The sequence below is a fragment of the Salmo trutta genome, chromosome 8 (assembly GCF_901001165.1).
Source record: "Salmo trutta chromosome 8, fSalTru1.1, whole genome shotgun sequence".
In the NCBI taxonomy this organism is placed as follows: domain Eukaryota; kingdom Metazoa; phylum Chordata; class Actinopteri; order Salmoniformes; family Salmonidae; genus Salmo; species Salmo trutta.
The window spans coordinates 27703176-27728350 of NC_042964.1; the positions used below are offsets into that span (position 1 = coordinate 27703176).

Consider the following 25175-nt stretch of genomic DNA (forward strand, 5'->3'; position numbering starts at 1 on the left):
CGTTTTCATGTCTTTATTGAACACACCGTTTAAACATTCACAGTGCAGGATGGGAAAAGAATGTGAACCCTTGGATTTAATATTTAAACTTTTATTTAACTAGGCAAGTCAGTTAAAAGCAAATTCATATTTACAATGACGGCCTACCCCAGCCAAACCCAGGCGACGCTGGGCCAATTGTGCGCTGCTCTACTGGACTCCCAATCACGGCCGGATGCGATTCAGCCTGGATTCAAACCAGGGATTGTAGTGATGCCTCTTGCACTGAGATGCAGTGCCTTAGACTGCTGCGCCACTCGGGAGCCCTACCCTCCTTTGGCAGCAATAACCTCAACCAAACGTTTTCTGTAGTTGCAGATCAGACCTGCACAACGGTCAGGAGGAATTTTGGACTATTCCTCTTTACAAAACTGTTTCAGTTCAGCAATATTCTTGGGATGTCTGGTGTGAATCGTTCTCTTGAAGTCATGCCACAGCATCTCCATCGGGTTGAGGTCAGGACTAGGCCACTCCAGAAGGCGTATTTTCTTCTGTTGAAGCCATTCTGTTGTTGATTTACTTCTGTGTTTTGGGTCATTGTCCTGTTGCATCACCCTACTTATGTTGAGCTTCAATTGGCGGACAGATAGCCTTACATTTTCCTGCAAAATGTCTTGATAAACTTGGGAATTGATTTTTCCGTCGATGATAGCAAGTTGTCCAGGCCCTGAGGCAGCAAAGCAGCTCCAAACTATGATGTTCCCTTCACCATACTTTACAGTTGGAATGAGGTTTTGACATTGGTGTGCTGTGACTTTTTTCTCCAACATAGTGTTGTGTGTTCCTTCCAAACAACTCAACATTAGAATATTCGCTACTGGAACATCCAGATGCTCTTTGGCAAACTTCAGACGTGCAGCAATGTTTTTTTTGGATAGCAGTGGCTTCTTCTGTGGTGTCCTCCCATGAACACCATTCTTGTTTAATGTTTTACATATCGTAGACTCGTCAACAGTGATGTTAGCATGTTCCAGAGATTTCTGTAAGTCTTAAGCTGACACTCTATTCTTCTTAACCTCATTGAGCATTCTGTGCTGTGCTCTTGCAGTCATCTTTGCAGGATGGCCACTCCTACGGAGAGTACAGTGGTTCCTCCTTTAAAAGTTGTGAGCTTGCACTGCGGGACTTAGAGGTACCCAGCATAATGTTTTAGGGAATCCTGAGAAAACCAGCAAACCAGGCTGTCGTCTTGTGAAACAGTGGATGTAAAGAATCTAGCTAGCTAAAGCATTTACTGCAAATTGAATGTACAATTGTGTAAGCTTGCTGTGCAATGCAGCTGAAGTAACATAGCTAGCTAACTATTTACTTGCTTATTGTGTAGTGGAGGATAAAAATAAGTGTTTGCCTATGGATGTGTAGCTAGCTGCAGTATGTAGCCGATCTGAGTATGGACCCTGAAACGTTAGGTTCTGAACTAATATTCATACCAATCTATGAACCTTAACTATCATAGTTGTTGTATCAACTTCAAGTCTGAATGGCATTAATGAAGCCTATGGATAGAGTAGAATATAATAACTTTATTGTGCCAAGGATGCAAGTCCTATATACATATGTACTGTAGTTATTGTAGCCTGTACATTGAATATATTCACTGATCATGTACTCTTCCTTGGCAAATAAAGGTGTGGTTCAGGTATGAATCTCTGAGACATTCTTTTTCAGTCATATCAAACTCCATTATCCATTATTTGAATTATTACAATGATTACACATTGTAACTATGCAATAGACTAGAAACATAATTGATTTGTAATTCATATATACAGAAAAAAAACGATGCATATCTAACTCCCTTTATCTGCATTAATCTGAGGACACTGGATAGTATTTCAATGAGATACTTAATTTCAACCAGTGGAGCATGTGAAACGCTTTATTGAAAGAAGTTAATTATCCAGGTGTTATAAATACATAAAGGCATTATAATTATGATAATTGTAATATTATATATACAAGTTCAATCTGTACTTCAATGCACACATGGTGTGCATTATAAAACAAGGAAGAAAGATGAGGTGGGGAGAGAGGTGTAGAAGACAGAAAGAGGTAAGAACAGCGGCAGACAGCATATGATTCATGAATTACAGTGCTACCCTAATATTCTCTCAGTTCATCACAATTGCGGTGTCTCGTAACCAGCCTTGGGCCCCCAGTTAGCCCGAAGGTTATCTTAAGAGCGGGTGAGGTGGCAATGACGGGACTGGCTTCCTCTCTCACATCAAAACATACCTGCAGACGAGAGAGCATGATTAAGCCTTGTTTTAAAAATTCTAACACAGTCAGTCATGTTATATCAGGAGGTGAAATGCAAAACTGACCTTGGATCATTAACTCTGGGACTACTACATCTCTGTCTGTATTTCAATACGAAGCATCTCTTTAATAAGACTTCCTGTTGACCCGACCAAGTGACATCTCATCTATGATCATGCTGTGCCATCTGTGTCAGCCAGTTCAGATGCGAGAGGGGTTCACCAAAACAGCTGATATAACCTAGAGGATTTAGGGAGAAGGGGGAGAGGGATGAAGTGAAGAAAATAGACTGTTATTGTGTGTGTGGTCTCACCTGGTGTCCACACTAAGTGGCTACAGAGTACTTTATGCTGAAAAACAGACACATAAGGACAAACAATAGACAATAATGTCAATAGAAGATACTATATGTGACGCAGACACCTATCAGAGTGTACCTGAAACATTTAAATATAGAGGGCTATGTGTCTCACCACTTGGTTATTGCAAGGCTAACCCCCAGGGAAATCATTTACATTTTAGTAATTTAGCAGACGCTCTTATCCAGAGTGACTTACAGTAGTGAATGCATACATTTTTTGTTGTTGTACTGGCCCCCCATGGGAATTGAACCTACAACCCTGGCGTTGCACACACCATGCTGGCATTGCAAACACCATGCTCTACCAACTGAGCCACAGGGAAGGCCCTGTGGCATGACTTGGCAGCAACAGATAGTCCAGTGAAAATGGCTGTGTTTATGTGGTGTAAATCTGAAAATTAGCAGCTGGGTTTTTTAGTTAATGCATGTGAGACAGGTTCCATGTACAACAAGACAGGCAGAGATGGAGAAAAAGAACACAGAACAGTTTAATTAACTCTGGTTATGGACACTTCCACGGCCGGTTCCTTAGACAGTGAACATCTGGCAATATCTACATTTTCGACCACTTGGTCAGCTCGCTCTCTGAAAGTAAAGAAAACAGCTTATTTTTTATAGATATGAAAACAATAACTGAGATATGACCGTTCAATCTAAAGCAGATGTCATTTTTAGGATACATCAATACAGCCCGGTGCTGCTTACCTGAGATGCCATCTTCGTATGTGTCTGCTTTGACTTCCTTTGTGTCGGAAAAAAGTTGCTTTCAGAACAATTATTTTTGATTGAAAAAAAAAAAATAGCTCTCGACAAAAAGACACAAATGTACCTCCATAGCATATAACAATTTGCCTGTGAATAACCACACCTTCATACAAACGTGCTACTGTATGCACAATTATTGACGCACACCCGAAGATGCTGCCATATCCTGCCAGCACGCCCAAAAGGGAGCCACCCAGGAGCAGAATGATGACGCGTGGAAGAGGGAAAGGAATGGGATGGTTACAGCAATTTGTTGCAAGTTGGGGTGGAGGGCTAATAGCTGAACAATAGACTATTCAACCTTTACTAAAGAATAGTCTAACAGCCGAGCTAGGTGTGAACCCCCCCCCCCCCCCCTTTCACAGGCCAGATTTGCCTAATGACCAAGGGGTAGCTTGCTACTCAATGTAATAAAGTAATGACTTTTCAAATAAGTTACCTTACACATTATGTTGGTTGACAATTTGTTAGCTACTCTGTCCTTACGAACCACATAGCATATCATTACAGCAGTATGATATGTTAGCTAGCTACCTAACGTTAATAGTTATATATCAAACTTGCCAGTATATTAACTACAGGATGTCTAACTACCCAACATTTATTGACTTGATTATTCTCATCATTCTTAGCTTAGCTAAATGGTATAGTCATTGTGCTTTCTCAATGGACATTCAGGTACTTTCGTAAATTCGCTCTGGCTATCTATAGGCTGGACAATAGAACGAGTAAAAATTCACCAAAGGCTGAAAACGGTTTAAGAACGTTGGCTAAGCTGGAACACTAGCGCGAGCCCATAGCAAATTGATGGAATCGAACGTTTGTAGAGCCTATTTTCCATTAAAGAAATTATCCCTTTTTATTTTACCACTACAATCTGTTTTTCGGATGAAACTGGGAAAAAAAGTAAGTAAAAAGTAAACATCCGCACCTCAATGGTATCAACTGTGCTTATGTCTGCGTAATGAAAAAGTAGGTAAAAAATTAAAACTTCTGACTATTTCTGGTCTAGCGATCGATGACAAACGAGCTCGCTGCCCAGACTTACATAATTACAAAGAGGAGATTCTCCTGATTAAAATGGTGCCCGTGTAACAGTGTTGCTCCCGTCCCTCCCCGGGCTCAAACCAGGGACCCTCTGCACACATAGACAACAGTCACCCTCGAAGCATTGTTACCCATCGCTCCATAAAAGCCAAGGCCCTTGCAGAGCAAGGAGAACAACTATTTCAAGGTCTCAGAGCGAGTGTCGTCATCGATTGAAACGCTATTAGTGTAGCTAGCTAGCCATTTCACACCGGTTACACCCGACTCCAAAAAATCTAAATATACTGTACACATTGCGAGACATTTGGCGAAATAGACAGACATGCCTATATTTTCCCCATAGGAAACAATGGGAAGACTGCAGAGTTCCAATATTATTTTTGTTGTTTACATTTTGTTGTTTACATTTGAATTATAAAACAACGTGAGCAGGTCTTATTGCCAACAATAGCGAAGCAGGCATTATGACTTTGAACAATAAACTGGGAATAGAACGTTCGGAAGGCGAGTTAGTGCCACGGTGCTCAATAGAACTAATAGGAGCTGGCAGGTTGAAAAATGCACGAAAATAAGGCCTGTTTTTTTGCAATTACTTCAAAACGACGGCAAGCACCTGGGAAATATGGTCATATTATGAAACTGGGCTCCACGGGGGATGCAATGAACTAGTTTTCATCAGAAAATAACATTTGTGTCTAGCCTACTATCTACAAGGATTTCAGAGCACTCTCGTCTGAGTGTACCAGAGCGCAGAATAATTACTTTATGAGCGCTTAATATGAATATGGTCAGTAAACGTCGGGAAAAAAAAGCGTAATTAAATGAAATCGTTTCCAGCAGCACATTTACAGTCACCAACGCTATGGTTAACACGAAAACTGCCTTACCAGCTCTGCTAGGGCGAGTAAAATGGTCAGAGTGGTCTCATTTGTGTCTGGAAGAAGCTAGCCAACATTAGCTTGGGTGCTTGACTGCCGTTGTAAGGCCAGAACGCTCAAATCAACCCTACTCCTCGGCCCGAACGTCCAGTGTGCGCTTCGAGAGCGAAACAATCTGAATTTACGAATTGACAATTTTTCTCTGAATGGAAAAATCATAATATTAATCAAATTAATGAAGCCAAATTTCTTAAAATCAATCACATATACTATGTTATTACAAAAAAGGTTTTAAATTCTCTGGTAATGCCAATACTGAATACTATCAAATGCTTCTCAAAGATGCCCTCTGGTGGTCAAACCAGCAATAACTTGCAGTAACAGAAGAAATAGCTGAGAATTAAATGACGTGACACAGAATGGCTAGCTGAAAATCAAATCAAATTTTATTGGTCACATACACATGGTTAGCAGGTGTTAATGCAAGTGTAGCGAAATGCTTGTGCTTCTTGTTCCGACCATTCAATTAATATCTAACAAGTAATCTAACAATTTCACAACAACAAATTAATGAATAATAATATGTACATATATATATGTATATATATATATATATATATATATATATATATATATAAATATTTAAATTGTATTTCACCTTTATTTAACCAGGTAGGCAAGTTGAGAACAAGTTCTCATTTACAACTGCGACCTGGCCAAGATAAAGCAAAGCAGTGTGACACAGACAACAACACAGAGTTACACATGGAGTAAATAAACAAGCCAATAACACAATAAACAAGTCAATGATACAGTAGAAAAAAGAAAGTCTATATACAGTGTGTGCAAAAGGCATAAGGAGGTAGGCAATAAATAGGCCATAGGAGCAAATAATTACAATTTAGCAGATTAACACTGGAGTGATAAATGAGCATATGAAGATGTGCATATTGTGCAAAAAGAGCAGAAAAGTAAATTAAATAAAAACAGTAAGGAGATGAGGTAGGTAGATAGGGTGGGCAATGTACAGATGGGCTATGTAGAGCTGCAGCGATCGGTTAGCTGCTCAGATAGCTGATGTTTAAAGTTGGTGAGGGAAATAAAAGTCTCCAACTTCAGCGATCTTTGCAATTCGTTCCAGTCGCTGGCAGCAGAGAACTGGAATGAAAGGCGGCCAAATTAGGTGTTGGCTTTGGGGATGATCAGTGTGATATACCTGCTGGAACGTGTGCTACGAGTGAGTGTTATTATCGTGACCAGTGAACTGAGATAAGGTGGAGCTTTACCAAGCATAGTCTTATAGATGACCTGGAGCCAGTGGGTCTGGCGACGAATATGGGCCAGCCGACTAGAGCATAGTCGCATAGTCGCAGTGGTGGGTGGTATAGGGTGATTTGGTAACAAAATGGATAGCACTGTGATAGACTGCATCCAGTTTGCTGAGTAGAGTATTGGAAGCTATTTTGTAGATGACATCGCCGAAGTCGAGGATCGGTAGGATAGTCAGTTTTACTAGGATAAGTTTGGCGGCGTGAGTGAAGGAGGCATTGTTGTGAAATAGAAAGCCGATTCTATGGATGAGCGATGGCCGAACGGCATAGGCAGGATGCAGTAGATGGTATAGAGTATAGTATATACATATGAGACGAGTAATGTAGGGAATGTAAACATTATATAAAGTGGCATTGTTTAAAATGACTAGTGATACATTCATTACATCCAATTTTTAATTATTAAAGTGGCTAGAGATTTGAGTCAGTATGTTGGCAGCAACCACTCAATGTGTTTAACCTGTTGTGGTATAGGGGGCAGTATTTTCACGGCCGGATAAAAAAACGTACCCGATTTAATCTGGTTACTACTCCTGCCCAGAAACTAGAATATGCATATAATTAGTGGATTTGGATAGAAAACACTCTAAAGTTTCTAAAACTGTTTGAATGGTGTCTGTGAGTATAACAGAACTCATACGGCAGGCCAAAACCTGAGAAGATTCCATGCAGGAAGTGCCCTGTCTGACAATTTCTTGTACTTCTGTTACATCTCTATCAAAATTACAGCATCTGTGCTGTAACGTGACACTTTCTAAGGCTTCCATTGGCTCTCTAAAGCCGCCAGAAAGTGGAATGGGGTGTCTGCTGTCTCTGGGAAAAGTATAGGAGCAGAGTTTGTAAGTGGTCAGCCTGGGGACAGTGAGACTGGAGATGCGCGGTCACGAGAACTCAACATGTTTTTCTTTCTCTCTTTGAATGAATACAACGTTGCCCGGTTGGAATATTATCGCTATTTTATGAGAAAAAATAGCATAAACATTTATTTTAAACAGCGTTTGACATGCTTCTAAGTACGGTAATGGAATATTTAGAATTTTTTTGTCACGAAATGCGCTCCGACGTTACCCTTCGGATAGTGACCTCAACGCACGAACAAAACTGAGCTATTTCAATATAACTATGGATTATGTCGAACCAAAACAACATTTGTTGTTGAAGTAGAAGTCCTGGGAGTGCATTCTGACGAAGAACAGCAAAGGTAATCCAATTTTTCTTATAGTAAATCTGAGTTTGGTGAGAGCCAAACTTGGTGGGTGTCAAAATAGCTAGCCATGATGGCTGGGCTATGTACTCAGAATATTGCAAAATGTGCTTTCACCGAAAAGCTATTTTAAAATTGGACACCGCGATTGCATAAAAGAGTTCTGTATCTATAATTCTTAAAATAATTGTTATGTTTTTTGTGAACGTTTATCGTGAGTAATTTAGTAAATTCACCGGAAGTGTTCGGTGGGAATGCTAGTTCTGAACGTCACATGCTAATGTAAAAAGCAGTTTTTTTATATAAATATGAACTTGATTGAACAAAACATGCATGTATTGTATAACATAATGTCCTAGGAGTGTCATCTGATGAAGATCATCAAAGGTTAGTGCTGCATTTAGCTGTGGTTTTGTTTTTTGTGACATTATATGTTAGCTTGAAAAATGGGTGTCTGATTATTTCTGGCTGGGTACTCTGCTGACATAATCTAATGTTTTGCTTTCGCTGTAAAGCCTTTTTGAAATCGGACAGTGTGGTTAGATAAAGGAGCGTCTTGTCTTTAAAATGGTGTAAAATAGTCATATGTTTGAAAAATGGAAGTTTTTGGATTTTTGAGGAATTTGTAATTCGCGCCACGCCTATCATTGGTTATTGGAGCAGGTGTTCCGCTAGCGGAACGTCTAGATGTAAGATTAACAAGAAATTCATCTTTGAGCTGATGTATAACGCTGTATAACACATTTTATGAATGCTTATTATGTGTATTTCTGTATTTTGAATTTGGCGCTCTGCAATTTCACCGGATGTTGGCCAGGTGGGACGTTAGCGTCCCACATACCCTAGAGAGGTTTTAACTAACCTCCAGACGAGCTTCAATGCCATACAACTCTCCTTCCGTGGCCTCCAACTGCTCTTAATTGCAAGTAAAACTAAATGCATGCTCTTCAACCGATCGCTGCCCACACCTGCCCGCCCATCCAGCATCACTACTCTGGACGGTTCTGACTTAGAATATGTGGACAACTACAAATACCTAGGTGTCTGGTTAGACTGTAAACTCTCCTTCCAGACTCACATCAAACATCTCCAATCCAAAGTTAAATCTAGAATTGGCTAGCTAATTTGACACCCACCAAGTTTGAGACTCACTAAACTCAGAATTACTATTAGAAAAATTGGATTACCTTTGCTGTTCTTCGTCAGAATGCACTCCCAGGAATTCTACTTCAACAACAAATGTTGTTTTGGTTCCAAATAATCCATAGTTATATTCAAATAGCTCCGTTTTGTTCGTGCGTTCAGGTCACTATCCGAAGGGTGACGCGCAAGCGTATTTCGTGAATTTTTCTCTCTCTAAATATTCCATTACCGTACTTAGAAGCATGTCAATCGCTGTTTAAAATCAATTTTTATGCTATTTTTCTCGTAAAATAGCGATAATATTCCAACTGGGCAACGTTGTATTCATTCAAAGGCTGAAAGAAAAAAATTGAGAATTCTCATGAACGCGCATCTCAGTGTCACTGTCCCCAGGCTGACCAGTAACAAACAAAGCTGTTGTACTTTGCCCAGAGACAGCAGACACCCCATTCCACTTTCTGGCGGCTTTAAAGAGCCAATGGGAGCCTTAGAAAGTGTCACGTTACAGCACAGATGCTGTATTTTCGATAGAGATGCAACAGAAGGACTACAAATTGTCAGACAGGGCACTTCCTGTATGGAATCTTCTCAGGTTTTGGCCTGCCATATGAGTTCTGTTATACTCACAGACATCATTCAAACAGTTTTAGAAACTTTAGAGTGTTTTCTATCCAAATTCACTAATTATATGCATATTCTAGTTTCTGGGCAGGAGTAGTAACCAGATTAAATCGGGTCCATTATTTATCCGGATGTGCAAATACTGCCCCAACAGTTAGCATGTCCAATCCAAAATTAAATCTAGAATTGGCTTCCTACAAAGCATCCTTCACTTATGCTGCCAAATATACCCTCGTAAAACTGACTATCCTACTGATCCTTGACTTCGGCGATGTCATTTACAAAATAGCCTCCAACACTCTACTCAGAAAATTGGATGCAGTCTATCACAGTGCCATCCGTTTTGTCACCAAAGCCCCATATACTACCCATCACTGCGACGTGTATGCTCTCGTTGGCTGGCCTTTTCTTCATATTCATCGCCAAACCCACTGACTCCAGGTCATCTACAAGTCTTTGCTAGGTAAAGCCCCGCCTCATCACAGCTCACTGGTCACCATAGCAGCACCCACCCGTAGCACGCGCTCCAGCAGGTATATCTCACTGGACACCCCCAAAGCCAATTCCTCCTTTGGCCGCCTTTCCTTCCAGTTCTCTGCTGCCAATGACTGGAACGAAGTGCAAAAATCACTGAAGCTGGAGACTCATATCTCCCTCACTAACTTTAAGCACCAGCTGTCAGAGCAGCTCACAGATCACTGCACCTGTACATAGCCCATCTGTAAATAGCCCAACCAACTACCTCATCCCCCATACTGTTATTTGTTTTATTTATTTTGCTCCTTTGCACACCAATATCTCTGCTTGCACACTCGTCTTCTGCACATCTATCACTCCTGTGTTTAATTGGTATATTGTAATTATTTCGCCACTATGGCCTATTTATTGCCTTACCTCCCTTATCCTACCTCATTTGCACACACTGTATATATACTTTTTTCTATTGTATTATTGACTGCATGTTTGTTTATTCCATGTTTAACTCTGTGTTGTTGTTTGTGTCGCACTGCTTTGCTTTATCTTGGCCAGGTCGCAGTTGTAAATGAGAACTTGTTCTCAACTAGCCTACCTGGTTAAATACAGTGAGGGATAAAAGTATTTGATCCCCTGCTGATTTTGTACGTTTGCCCACTGACAAAGAAATGATCAGTCTATAATTTTAATGGTAGGTTTATTCGAACAGTGAGAGACAGAATAACATCAAAGAAATCCAGAAAAACGCATGTCAAAAATGTTATAAATTGATTTGCCTTTTAATGAGGGAAAAAATTACATAAACAAATGCTGCAGCAGCACACAGGGTGTGCCGCAGTATGACGCAACTTTTAAAGGAGGAACCATTGTAGAAACAGTGCTGAACTTTCTCCATTTATAGACAATTTGTTTTACCGTGGACCGATGAACATCAAGGCTTTTAGAGATACCTTTGTAACCCTTTACAGCTTTATGCAAGTCAACAATTCTTAATCTTGTGTCCTCTGAGATCTCTTTTGTTTGAGGCATGGTTCACATCAGGCAATGCTTCTTGTGAATAGCAAACCAAAATGTTGTGAGTGTTTTTTATAGGGCAGGGCAGTTCTAACCAACATCTCCAATCTCTTCTCAGTGATTGTACTCCAGGTTAGCTGACTCCTCCCTCCAATTAGCTTTTGGAGAAGTCATTAGCCTAGGGGTTCACATACTTTTTCCAACCTACACTGTGAATGTTTAAATTATGTATTAAATTTAGACAAGAAAATTACAATAATGTGTGTGTCATTAGTTGAAGTGGAGTGTGTTTGTTTGTTGTTGTGACTTAGATGAAGATCAGATCAAATTGTGTGACCAATTTTTTCAGAAATACAGATAATTCCAAAGGGTTCACATACTTTTTCTTGCCACTATATGTGTTATTGTTTTACCATAGAGGACCACTTTGGAAACAAGTGATTTAATTAATGCATTTAAGTGATATCCTCTGGGTCCACAATGTACATGTTGTTGTATATGTCTGTTCCCCAAAATCAAATCAATTCAATAACATTAGGTGGAATTACACATCCTTTTACCTCAGATTGGTGATGTTAGTATAAAAGTTTATAGTCAGCACGATGACATAAGATTGATTGCTTAAAACAGATCAATATCTTTGGCTTTGTACCATTGACTTTGTCACATGCTCCGGGATGCGCAGGGGGACCTGTCATATGCCGTATGCCTTAACTACCAGACCATCTCTAGGGACCCATTTATGAACTTTGAGTGGTTATATTTATGCAGCCCCATCCCTCAGCTGTTTACCAAAACAAGTGGCTGGGTGGCAGTTTTGTTGTTTTTCTAATCCCAGACAGCAGCTTTAACATAATGGAAAATAAAACAAAACTTCAAGTTTGAATAATTTCCTTGTTACCTTTATTCATTGTATTAGATACTTTGTGTTTTACATAGTAGTTTTACACATCTAGATTATATGGTTAATTGTCTGTATATATGTACACCTTAAATAAATCTTACATTAACACCAATAAAATAAAAACATTTACAGTGCAAAAATGTGTATTAGTGGTTGACTCATACCCTTTAATCTGCAATCAATGTCAGTCACATGCTAAACTGGTTGATTTTGCATTTGTTGCATTCATGCTTGCACACAATATGCCATGTAACTTTGGAAACAGTGCCTATGCTCATACGATATTATTTGACAGTACCTTTGACACCAGACATACATGTCACTGAGGGAATTTGGAAAAGTGAGGCTGAATGAAAAGTACAAGTGCACTATGAAATGGCAGTTTCACTAAGGTTGGGGAAGTGTGATCTCAAGAAATCAACGCCCACCTAAGAGAAAAAGGGTAAGAACAAGTGGTTTGGTGAGGTAAGACTAATGAGAGTGTGGGTGGGAGGGATTCAATGACAGAATATGCCTGACACATTCATGTACTGTATTTTAGCCACACAAACACAGTTCTCCTTTTCTCTGGATCGTGCTACAGGATAAGGCAATGGGCACTATATAGCGAAGATTTAAAAAAAAAAGGTGTGTGTGGAAAACATCTGTTATCTTATTATCTGAATGTGAATGAGGGGATGCTCACAACTTGTCTTAGCTTTCTAACTTGTGTTTTCATGTGTGTGCGTGCATGCGTGCAGGGAAGAGGAAGTGGTTCCTTGGCAGTGACAGCCTAATCTGCCCCTTAACTTTTGCACCTACACTTTAAAGACATGTAGAGGTAAAGGGAAAAAAATAATAATAGTGGTAATAGTAGTGGTATAAATAGTAGTGGTAATAGACAAATAAATATCAGGAGGCAATGTGGTATCTAAAGCCCTAATTTTTTATACCAGCAAAACAATACACAAACGTGGTGTACACACAGGTGAAGTATCCAACCAATCAATAATGATATTAGTGAATCCTTGAAGTGTGAGGGTGACTTCATATTTGACTGTTTTTTTAAAAATACTATGATAATAAGCTTACTATATCAATATTCTGAAAGATAAAGGTTTTCTTACCACTGAAACATTAAATACTCCTTTTTAACACAATACAAACCTGAACCAAGGAGTTTTGTTCTAGATTGGTTCAAGTAAGGAATCTTATAAAGGCATATTTTCTATTTACATGTATTTTCTTTGTATTTTCTTATTTTTGCGTTATGCATAAGGTTAACGTACAGTACATAATTCCATTTCATGTGTGCCGCCCCTGGGTAACCAGCCCAAATTCATCACATGCATTTTTCCTCATACATTCACATTATTTAGTTATTCATATTTTACAGTAAATTCTTGCTAATATACAGAGAGAGAACTGAGGTAATGCAGGTGTGTCTGGACAGTTTAGATGTCTGAAAGTGAGCCACATGGAGACATTTTGGAGGATTTCAGGAGAAATCTTCTAAATGTATAGGTATAGAGGTCACGACAAGTACAGCAGTCAAATGGATGGAAATGCAATTATTAATGACACATAACAGGGTTTGGGCGGATTCTGAATTTCTGGATTTAATTAAATTACATTTCCATTTGAATTTCATAGAATTTTATTCAATTAAATTCCACTTAATTCAATTCAAATTCTTCTTCCTGTGGAGTGTGGCCAATACAATTCTGGAATTGAATTGGACTGTATGGTCCTATGGTAACACTCCTAGCAGAAAGCACACATGTACAACCCTGACGGTCATTGATTAGAATTGACCCCAACCCTGACACATACAGTATACAGTATATTGCTGTTAGTTTTGTGATGTTAATGTTCCATGTTTATGGGTGACTGTGAAAATGACTGCATGAGATTTGCTAACTATATAGATAATTCTAGATTTCTATAATAGTTTCCATTTGCTGCAAAATACTGGTAACCTCCATTCATTTGTTATTACTGTATACCTTTTTGTTAATCAAATGTCAATTTTTATGATGGCAGAGTATACAGACTTCCCACATGCAGACAAAAGCACCCTTCAATTTAAAATAAATTGCACAAGGTTGATAGACATTAACCATACATATTGTTGTAATTTTGTACATAGAAGCCTAACACTCTTGCATCAAATAAATATTGACATGTTAAATATTTGAGAATTCATACTTTTTTTGGGTAGTGATAATTCTGGCAGGTATAACAAGAAAATGTATCATGCATTTTACTGCTCCTATAAACTTCTCTAGGAGCCTGCATTTAAAGTCTTAATTTCAAGAGTGTGCTAAACATTCACTAATCTAAGTATAGCATTTTATGACTATTTCAAACATCGAGTGCCAGTTATCTTATCTACTACCATATTTTGACTTTACATATTGGTTATGAGTGTCCTATCGGAGTCTACACATGCTTTGCTTATTCAGAGTGAAGAATATTGGAAGCTAATATATATTTTGAGAGGCTGCAGATAAGGCCAATTCAATCAAGTGCAGATTTTAAAAAATCTACCCTGTGGTTTCACTCAGAATCTTTACACTGTTTTCAGAGTTGTTAAATGTTTGAAAATGGACACAACCCCAATCTCTTGGCGTTATTCCAACTTGAGATCTGAAAGAATTATTCATACAAAAGTATCAGTTTCATTCGCTTATCTCAATTTTTCATTGTCTGTAGTCTTTGTATATTGCAGCTTAAACATTGAGTCAATTATGTTACATTTTTTCATTTGTCTGCAATTGATTGAATTGGGTTAAACATTTCCAGTAGAGTTTATCTTTCCAATTGGTGTGTGAAGCATGGCAAGCTCTGTACAATAGGAACTCTTATGTCCAATGGCAGGTGGAGAAGTGGATAAGATCATTAGTAGGCCTATCAAGACCCAGGAAGAGGCCAGATCCAACACCTAGAGTACATGTTACTGCTACAGTACAACTGGGCTACTACTATTTTAGTAATTAGAGCTAGTATGTCAATCCAAAAATAATACATGAATCTTCTGAACAGACATGGTGAGACATCCAGAAGGGGAGATGGAATATTTGAACTTCAGTCTTTTGGACAAAGCAAAAGATAAATTTGCAAAAATCAGTTCCTATCTCCAGCTCTGAAATTCAAAACTGCTTGGACTGCTTCGTATTTTGATGCTCTGTCACTAAGTACACAAGAGAGGAGATAATCATGGCTCCAAACCACATTTGAGTCTTATGTGAATCCACGCATTGTGTGGAGAATCAGCAACATCCCTTCATCATCATCAAACTCACTATACAACAAACACTGGAGTGACAAGTCGAGTGAAGTCATCCGGTCAGTCAGTGAAACCAGTTAAAGAGTGCCATCCAAAGTCTTATTCAAAAAGGTTTCTCACAATCTGTCCTGAAGCAGAAAACATTATTGTTGCACCTCTGGTGTTTCATGCCAGGCTCAGCCACCACAGCTTTGTCAGAAGTCTCTTGTGTACTTCCTTCAGCCTCCTCAATCTACTGAGTAGTCCACTGATCTAGTAAAACAAGTGACATGCATAAGACGGCATAGTTGCTCCTCTACCTGGCTAATACACCCCCACATCCCAAAAAACGACATCCCCTGGTCATCTACAACCCCCACCCCCCGCCCCAAAATAATAATAAGGGGTCTCAGATGGATATAGGACAGGCGATGATTTTGTCTTCCAGCATAACGCTGACCACCAGGAAAACTAAGTATAGCACGAACATGATGAAGCCCAGCAGCTTGCTCATCCGCCACTTGCAGGCAGCAATCGAGATGATGACGAAGATGAGCATGAGAAAGAGCAGCACAATGGCGCAGAACAGCCCGTTAGAGCTCACTGCCACAGGCCGCATGTTGTTGATAATGGACCAGAGGAGCCATGGGAACGGCAGGCTGAAACACACAAAATAAACAGACACACGTATTACATGGTCATCAGCCATACTTAAAGTTTATCTTTCAGCATCACATACATCTGTGTAATAAATCTAGATAATAGCTATTGTTCAGTTTAGACCTGAGAATGGACGCCTCTGGGTTGTAATGAATAAAGTCCCTTGGCAAAATGTCCACAGTGGGAACTTCCATGTCACCACCGATGGGCAAACCTTATTCAATCGAATAAATTTGAGAATACAAAAGTTCAATTAAGTTCATTTAACTTTTACATCCTATTAAAAAGTATCTGGTGTCTACCAAGCATTTATCATAAATCTGGTAATAATTGTTATCAAAATGATGTTATCAAAAAAAGTGTGGTTTTAATTAATCCCAATGAAACCGAAAGCTACTTATTGGATAAGAACAAAGTAATGCTGTATGACTGTTACTATGTAATATGTAAAAACATCCCCCAGCACTGCAAAAATGCTAATAAGAAGAATCTAATAATAAACAATGTTCAAAATGTGAAAGGAACATATATTAAAATAAATTAGTACTGTAAAACTTAAAGCTGCAAAAAGTAACTTTTCGGGCAACCCAACCAAATTCACATAGAAATGTGAGATAGATCTGTCATTGTCATTGAAAGCAAGTCTAAGAACAGTATATCTGTTCTATGTGCACTATTTATATGCTTTCTGTGCTTAAGTTACATTTTTGCGTCTTTTACAATCAGTTTTGTACACCAGCTTGAAACAGCTGAAAATACAATATTTTTGGTTATGGAAATATATTTCACAGCGGTTTAGATGGAACAATTACTCTCTACACAATACTTACTTGTTTTGTCACAAATTGAAATTAGGCGAACTATTCTAATTTTTGCATAGTGCATCTTTAAATTAAAGGCAGTGTCTCAAATATCCGTTGGTATCTTTTTAATAGTCAAGCAACAGCGTTCATTTCAGCAAATAAACAGCTGTTTCAAATAAATGCCAGATCTTGATGAATTGTTTACAAGGTTACCATAAATTACCATGAATTGTTTACAAGGTTTAATGTTTGATTTGTTACAGTAAATAATTCAGTAATGACAAATTATGGCAATCATTAGTTGTTATTGCCAGTAAGAAACTGGTAGCTGCTGAGAACTGCTAGCTAATTGGCAAGCACAAAAACAGTCAACAATTTAGCGGGTACAGACCCCTAGAAATGGTGAAAGCAAGAAATGCCGAAAGGAGAATAATTATTATTATGTTCTGTAAATTAATTAAATATATTTTTAAATAGAGGCATATTAAGACAAAAGAAATGTGACATAGTGTGTAAATGATAACACACTAGTACAGGAAATTAAGAAATTGATTAAAATGCTGGAAGTAAAAGCTGGAACTAAACAATTAACTATGCAAATGAGCAAAATCTGTGTGCATTAGAAGCCTGTCTCTAATAAGTGCCTGTTGTGTTAAGTGATTTAAGCAATTGCTATTAATTGAAATTTTACGGTAATTAGAAATTAGAGTGATCACAGTACTGATGACAAAAGCGTACCCAACAGTGATGTCAAAGATGTTGGAGCCCACAGAGCTGGACACGGCCATGTCCCCCAGCCCCTTCCGTGCAACGATGACACTGGTGATTAGGTCAGGTATGGAGGTACCAGCTGCTAATATAGTCAAGCCCATAATCTCTTCTGTAATCCCAATAGTCTCTCCAACCTGTAAAGAGTAAAGAGAAAACAATGGTGTAAATAAATATTTTAAGTGGAGGTGAGGTTTAAGGAATTAAACAGTCAGCTATACTTTGACATATTTTGGGGTTTTCTTTTTTCATATTCTGCTGAAATCCCTGTGTTCAGGGACTCTGACTATTTAATGTTGTCTAGCTTTGATTGAGAGGTGTAGTTACACAGGCTTGTCACGCTCTGACCTAGGAGAGCTGGGTTTTCTCTATTTAGCTAGGCCAGGGTGTGATAGGTGGGTGGGCATTCTATGTTTTGTGTTCTATGATTTGGCCGGGTATGGTTTCCAATCATTGGCAGGTGTCTATCGTTGTCTCTGATCGGAAGCCATACTTAGGCAGCCTGTTTTTCCTTTGTTTTTTGTGGGTAGTTGTTTTCCGTTTAGTTGTGAGTACCTGACGGAACTGTCTGCTGTCATTTTGTTTAATTTGTAAGTGTTCATTCTTTCATTAAACATCAAGATGAACATATTCCACGCTGCACCTTGGTCTACTCATTTTGATGCCTGTGACAGAACTACCCACCACAAGAGGACCAAGCAGCGTGCACTCTCCAGGAGGAGGAGCGGGACCAAGCAGTATGGCTCAGAGGAGTGGACCTGGGAGGAGATCCTAGATGGGGCAGGACCCTGGACAAAGCCTGGGGAGTATCGCCGTCCGCAATGGGAGATAGATGCAGCGAAGGCGGAACAACGATACTGGGAAGAACGGCTAGGCAAGCAACAGGAGGCTGAGAGGTAGCGGCAATAATTTTTTTTGGGGGGGGCACATGGGTAGGTTGGCAAAGGCGGGTTTAACACCTGAGCCAACTCCCCGTGTTTACCGTGGGGAGCGAGTGACCGAGCAAGCACCGTGTTATGAGGTGATACGCACTGTGTCGCCAGTGTGTACTCAGACCGATGCGCTCCTCACCGTTGCCGTGCTAGAGTTGGCCGGCAGCCAGGGAGAAGTGCACCGGCTCAACGTATCTGGTCTCCAGTGCGTCTCTTCAGCCCAGGTTATCCTGTGCCTGCTCTACGCACGGTACCCCTCATTCACCAACACAGCCCAGTTCGACCTGTACCAGCGCTCTGCCCTTGCCAGCCTAAAGTCAACATCGAGCCAGGACGGGTTGTGCCAGCCCTGAGCTCCAGACCTCCGGGGCACCTCCACGGCCCAGTGTGCCCTGTGCCTGCTCTACGCACCCAGTCTCCTGTGCGTCTCTCCAGTCTGGTGAGACCGGTTCCAGCTCCCCGTAGGAAGCCTCCAGTGATGATCAATGGTCCGAAGCCTCCAGTGACAATCCATGGCACGAAGCCTCCAGTGATGATCCATGGCCCGGAGCCTGTAGTGATAATCCATGGCACGAAGTCTCCAGTGATGATCCATGGCCCAGAGCCTGTAGGGATGATCCATGGCACGAAGCCTCCAGTGATGATCCATGGCCCGGAGCCTGTAGGGATGATACATGGCACGAAGCCTCCAGTGATGATCCATGGCCCGGAGCCTGTAGGGATGATACATGGCACGAAGCCTCCAGTGATGATCCATGGCATGGAGCCTCCAGTGATGATCCATGGCACGAAGCCTCCAGTGATGATCCATGGCACGAAGCCTCCAGTGATGATCCATGGCCCGGAGCCTCCAGTGATGATCCATGGTACAAAGCCTCCAGTGATGATCCATGGCGCGGAACCAGTAGCGATGATCCATGGCACAGAGCCTGCAGCGAAGGTCCCCAGACCGGAACCTACAGAGACGCTCTCCAGTCCGGAGCCTCCAGCGACGCTCCTCAGCCCGGAGTCTCCAGCGACGCTCCTCAGCCCGGAGCCTCCAGCGACGCTCTCCAGTCCGGAGCCTCCAGCGACGCTCTGCAGCCCCGAGTCTTCAGCGACGTTCTGCAGCCCAGAGTACTCAGCGACGGTCTGCAGCCCAGAGTCCTCAGCGACGGTCTGCAGCCCAGAGTCCTCAGCGACGGTCTGCAGCCCAGAGTCCTCAGCGACGGTCTGCAGCCCAGAGTCCTCAGCGACGGTCTGCAGCCCAGAGTCCTCAGCGACGGTCTGCAGCCCAGAGTCCTCAGCGGCGGTCTGCAGCCCAGAGTCCTCAGCGGCGGCCTGCAGCCCAGAGTCCTCAGCGGCGGCCTGCAGCCCAGAGTCCTCAGCGGCGGCCTGCAGCCCAGAGTCCTCAGCGGCGGCCTGCAGCCCAGAGTCCTCAGCGGCGGCCTGCAGCCCAGAGTCCTCAGCGGCGGCCTGCAGCCCAGAGTCCTCAGCGGCGGCCTGCAGCCCAGAGTCCTCAGCGGCGGCCTGCAGCCCAGAGTCCTCAGCGGCGGCCTGCAGCCCAGAGTCCTCAGCGGCGGCCTGCAGCCCAGAGTCCTCAGCGGCGGCCTGCAGCCCAGAGTCCTCAGCGGCGGCCTGCAGCCCAGAGTCCTCAGCGGCGGCCTGCAGCCCAGAGTCCTCAGCGGCGGCCTGCAGCCCAGAGTCCTCAGCGGCGGCCTGCAGCCCAGAGTCCTCAGCGGCGGCCTGCAGCCCAGAGTCCTCAGCGGCGGCCTGCAGCCCAGAGTCCTCAGCGGCGGCCTGCAGCCCAGAGTCCTCAGCGGCGGCCTGCAGCCCAGAGTCTTCAGCGGCGGCCTGCAGCCCAGAGTCTTCAGTGGCGGTCGGCAGTTCAGAGCCTCCGGCGCTGATCCACGGTCTGATTCCTCCGGCGACACAGAAGCGGGGGGATCAGCGGGCGGTGTGGGGGCTACGCCCCGAACCAGAGCCGCCGCCAATTATAGATGCCCACCCGGACTCTCCGCAATAGGTTCAGGTTTGCGGCCGGGAGTCCGCACCTTTGGGGGGGGGGGGGTATTGTCACGCTCTGACATAGGAGAGCTGTGTTTTCTCTATTTAGCTAGGAGAGCTGTGTTTTCTCTATTTAGCTAGGCCAGGGTGTGATAGGTGGGTGGGCATTCTATGTTTTGTGTTCTATGTTTTGGCCAGGTATGGTTTCCAATCAGAGGCAGGCATCTATCGTTGTCTCTGATTGGAAGCCATACTTAGGCAGTCTGGTTTTCCATCGTTTTTTGTGGGTAGTTGTTTTCCATTTAGACGGAACTGTCTGCTGTAATTTTGTTTAATTTGTAAGTGTTCATTCTTTCATTAAACATCAAGATGAACATATTCCACGCTGCACCTTGGTCTACTCATTTTGACGCCTGTGACAAGGCCAAAGAGCGGAAGGCTGCTGATAACAATATCACAGTGTTCTAACCCTCTGAATATCCCTATCCTTTTCTAACTACCGATACGTCCTGCCACTTGCTTGTGAACATGCTTGTGTTCTGTTCTGTGTGAGGTGGTTTAGCGTCTTAACAAAAAGAAAATAGATTTCACTAAATGTATACTGGACAAAAATATAAATGCAACAATTTCAAGATTTTACTGAATTGAAGTAAATATAAGGAAATCAGTCAATTGAAATAATCTAATCTATGGATTTCACATGACTGGGCAGGGGCGCAGCCAATCAGAATTATTTTTTCCTCCACAAAAAGGCTTTATTACAGACAGAAATACGGTCAGCTGTCTAGGTGGCTGGTCTCAGACGATCCCGTAGGTAAAGAAGACGGCTGTGGAGGGCTGGCATGGTTACATGTTGTCTGCGGTTTTTAGTCAGGTTGGACGTACTGCCGAATTCTCTAAAATGACGTCGGAGGCGCCTTATTGGTAGAGAAATTAACATTAAATTATCTTGCAACAGCTCTGGTGGGCATTCCTGCAGTCAGCATGCCATTTGCACACTCCCTCAACTTGAGACATCTGTGGCATTGTGTTGTGTGACAAAGGTGCACCTGTGTAATGATCATGCTGTTTAATCAGCTTCTTGATATGCCACACCTGTCAGGTGGATGGAGAATATTTCTTTCTTTTTTTATCATTTGAGAGAAATAAGCTTTTTTTGCAAATGGAACATTTCTGGGATCTTTTATTTCAGCTCATGAAACCAACACTTTACATGTTGCGTTTATATCTTTGCTCAGTATAGTACTGTTCCAATCTAAAAAATTTCAGCAACTATGTTGGATGCAAAACTAGGCCAGCTCAGTACAGCTTGGTTTGGCTCAGTAGTGTGAAAAACCCTTATTGGTTCAATTAATTTAGCCCCCAGTGCACCCCACGTACCTGGTGAGCCCACCACACCATTAAGTAGGAGAATCCAGCAATCCAACAGATAGAACCCAGAAATGAGATGGGAAAGAACTTCTTTGCAGTCTGTTAGACAAATGAGGAAAGGGCTATGGTTACTCTAAAGGCGTAAATGACAAATGAAGCCTCAATATTATTGTTCTACAGGTATCTAAAGCAAACAACACATCACACTTATTATTGACCAGTTATAGCTAAATAAGTATAGACAGATACACTTCATACCAAACATGAGTCTTTCTATGTCTGCGTCCCAAATGCACCCTATTCCCTATACTACTTTTGAGCAGGGCCCATAGTGTGTAGAGCACTATATAGGGAACAGGGTTCCATTTGGGCCTATTTCTGTATCTGACAAACTGGAACAGTAAGAGATAGAAATGGAGGGGAATCACTTACTGGTTTCCTGACATCAGGCAGTGTTAGCCACAGAGGGAAGACGATGGGCATGATGATGAGGTAGGTGAAACGCTTGCGCATGGTATCTGGCCAGGACAGGCTCAAAGGCTGGTCCTCATCCTCCTCATCCTCAGCCTAAGAAAAGAGAGCAAGTGTGGAAAAGAGAGGCTTTCAGTATCGATACAGTTTCAAAATTAAATACAGCACTCGTACATCTGAGTTCTCGTTGCAGGTGCGTCGGAATAATGCAATAATTTCAAAGAAAAGAAAAACCTGCGGTATTGATACAGTTAAATGTGAAATTGGTTTGGAGAAATTGGGAGATCTGTGCTCAAAATGTGGTGCAGTCAGGGTCAGCCAGGCCTTTCTGGGGAAAAAAATATGAATACTATGATGATGATAAATAATAATGACAACTAAGGCCTTAGGAAATGATTATAGAGTTGGTTGGCATTCCCTCACTCTCTGTGACCTTGAGAGAGGGGTGTTTGATGACAGTGGTTTGGAAGATTGCTCCAAGCCTGGATGAGCCTGACACTCTACTCATCAGGTGCTCATACATGGCACACGATCGAATGTCTGGACTGCTGGACCTTCAGTGTGGTCATCAGAATGCCAAACAAGAGGGACACCTCAACTTCTAAAGATAAGGGTCTGCATCGCTGTGTAGGTGACATGGATGTAGGCAGTGGCTCACTTTAACATGGAAATCTGTCTCACTGCATGACATTAATCCAAGCAGGCCTCTTCTGGCCAAAATTCCAGACCCAGTTACCTGATATATTGCATTATTGTCACAATATTGAAGCTGATGGGGGACATTTTCCTCTCCCTAAAACACGCGGAACAAGCTTAAGAACCTGAGCAATGACGAGTTAGGTATTTTCGGCTCATCTGCAGGTGCATCTGCACAGATCTTGACAACATCTAGCCTACATCAACAAAGGTGGAGCAGAAAAACGTACTGTGTACTTGCGGTACTTGCAAAAGGGATTCCAGACGTATAGAGCGTGTTGGAGTAATTTTCAAATATGAAATTATAGTTTTGACTTAGCTAGTTGGTCATTGATTTATAGTTTTGACTTAGCTAGTTGGTCATTGATTTTGATCTGTAGTTAACTAGCCATTTTTACAAAGTTCGCAATAAGTGATTGTAATGACAGTCCACCAGAACAGACCCGAGAGAGCAAGATGTAGTCTGCATTTAAGCTGATCACACAGTACATATTTTTTAAATAATGTCATGATATACTGTAAATTATACACAATATATAACATTATGATTGCATTAATTTAGGCTAACTTACCTATCTGGGTATGTGATTTTAGAATTTTATTGTACAACTTTCATCAGCAAATTGGAGTTAAAGGACATAGCCATACAAATTAAATAACATTTTATTGGTCACATACACGTGTTTAGCAGATGTCATTGCGGGTGAAGGGAAATGCTTGTGCTTCTAGTTCCGACCGTGCAGCAATATCTAACAAGTAATATCTAACAATTTCACAACAAATACATAATACACACAAATCTAAGTAAAGGAATGTAATTAAGAATATCTAAATATTTGGATGAGCAATATCAGAGCGGCATAGACTAAGACACAGTAGACAGTATAGAATACTGTATATACACATGATATGAGTAATGCAATATATATAGGCAGCAGCCTCTCTGTGCTAGTGAAGGCTATTTAACAGTCTGATGGCCTTGAGATATAACCTGTTTTTCAGTCTCTCGGGTCCCAGCTATGATGCACCTGTACCTGTACGCTTTCTGGATGATAGCGGGGTGAACAGGCAGTGGCTCGGGTGGTTGTTGTCCTTGATGATCTTTTTGGCCTTCCTGTGACATCGGGTGCTGTAGGTGTCCTGGAGGGCAGGTAGTTTGGCCCCAGTGATGCGTTGTGCAGACCACACTACCCTCTGGAGAGCCCTACAGTTGCGGGCGGTGCAGTTGCCGTACCAGGCGGTGATACAGCCCGACAGGAAGCTCTCAATTGTGCATCTGTAAAAGTTTGTGAGGGTTTTAGGTGACAAGCCAAATTTCTTCAGCCTCCTAAGGTTGAAGAGGCACTGTTGCGCCTTCTTCACCACACTGCCTGTGTGGGTGGACCATTTAAGTTCCTCAGCGTACATATCACTGACAAACTTTTCACCTTCTCCACTGCTGTCCCATCGATGTAGATGGGGGGTGCTCCCTCTGTTGTTTCCTGAAGTCCACAATCATCTCCTTTGTTTTGTTTACGTTGAGTGAGAGGTTATTTTCCTGACACCACTATCCCAGAGCCCTCACCTCCTCTGTGTAGGCTGTCTAGTCATTATTGGTAATCAAGCCTACTACTGTTGTGTCGTCTGCAAACTTTATGATTGAGTTGGAGGCGCGCATGGCCATGCAGTAATGGGTGAGCAGGGAGTACAGGAGGGGGCTAAGCATGCACCCTTGTGGGGCCCCAGTGTTGAGGATCAGCGAAACGGAGATGTTGTTTCCTACCTTCACCACCTGGGGGCGGGCCCTTCAGGAAGTCCAGGATCCAGTTGCACAGGGCGGTGTTCAGATACAAGGGGCTCGAGCTTAATGATGAGCTTGGAGGATACTATGGTGTTGAATGCTGAGCTATAGTCAATGAACAGCCTTCTGACATAGGTATTCCTCTTGTCAAGATGGGATAGGATCCAGTGTGATGGCGATTGTGATGGCGATTGCATCGTGATGGCAATTGCATCGTCTGTGGACCTATTGGGGCAGCAAGCAAATTGAAGTGGGTCTAGGGTGACAGGTAAGGTGGAGGTGATATGATCCTTGACTAGCCTCTCAAAGCACTTCATGATGACAGAAGTGACTGCTACGGGGCGATAGTCATTTAGTTCCGTTACCTTGGCCTTCTTGGGTACAGGAACAATGGTGGCCATCTTGGAGCATGTGGGGACAG

General features: G+C 41.9%; 1 protein-coding gene across 4 annotated transcripts in view; it reads right to left on the bottom strand.

The window, feature by feature from the left end:
* Window positions 1–12024: 12024 nt before the first annotated feature.
* The window catches only part of LOC115198626 (sodium/potassium/calcium exchanger 2), a 201221-nt gene continuing 188070 nt past the window's right edge, over window positions 12025–25175 (bottom strand). For all 4 annotated transcript variants that reach the window (XM_029760707.1, XM_029760708.1, XM_029760706.1 and 1 more), the window contains 4 exons: window positions 22240–22374; window positions 21817–21906; window positions 17489–17655; window positions 12025–15946 (listed from right to left, as the gene is read on the bottom strand). In XM_029760707.1, coding sequence (XP_029616567.1) covers window positions 15697–15946; window positions 17489–17655; window positions 21817–21906; window positions 22240–22374 — 642 coding nt within the window. In that variant the 3' untranslated portion in view covers window positions 12025–15696. The remainder of the gene's footprint in view (window positions 15947–17488; window positions 17656–21816; window positions 21907–22239; window positions 22375–25175) is intronic.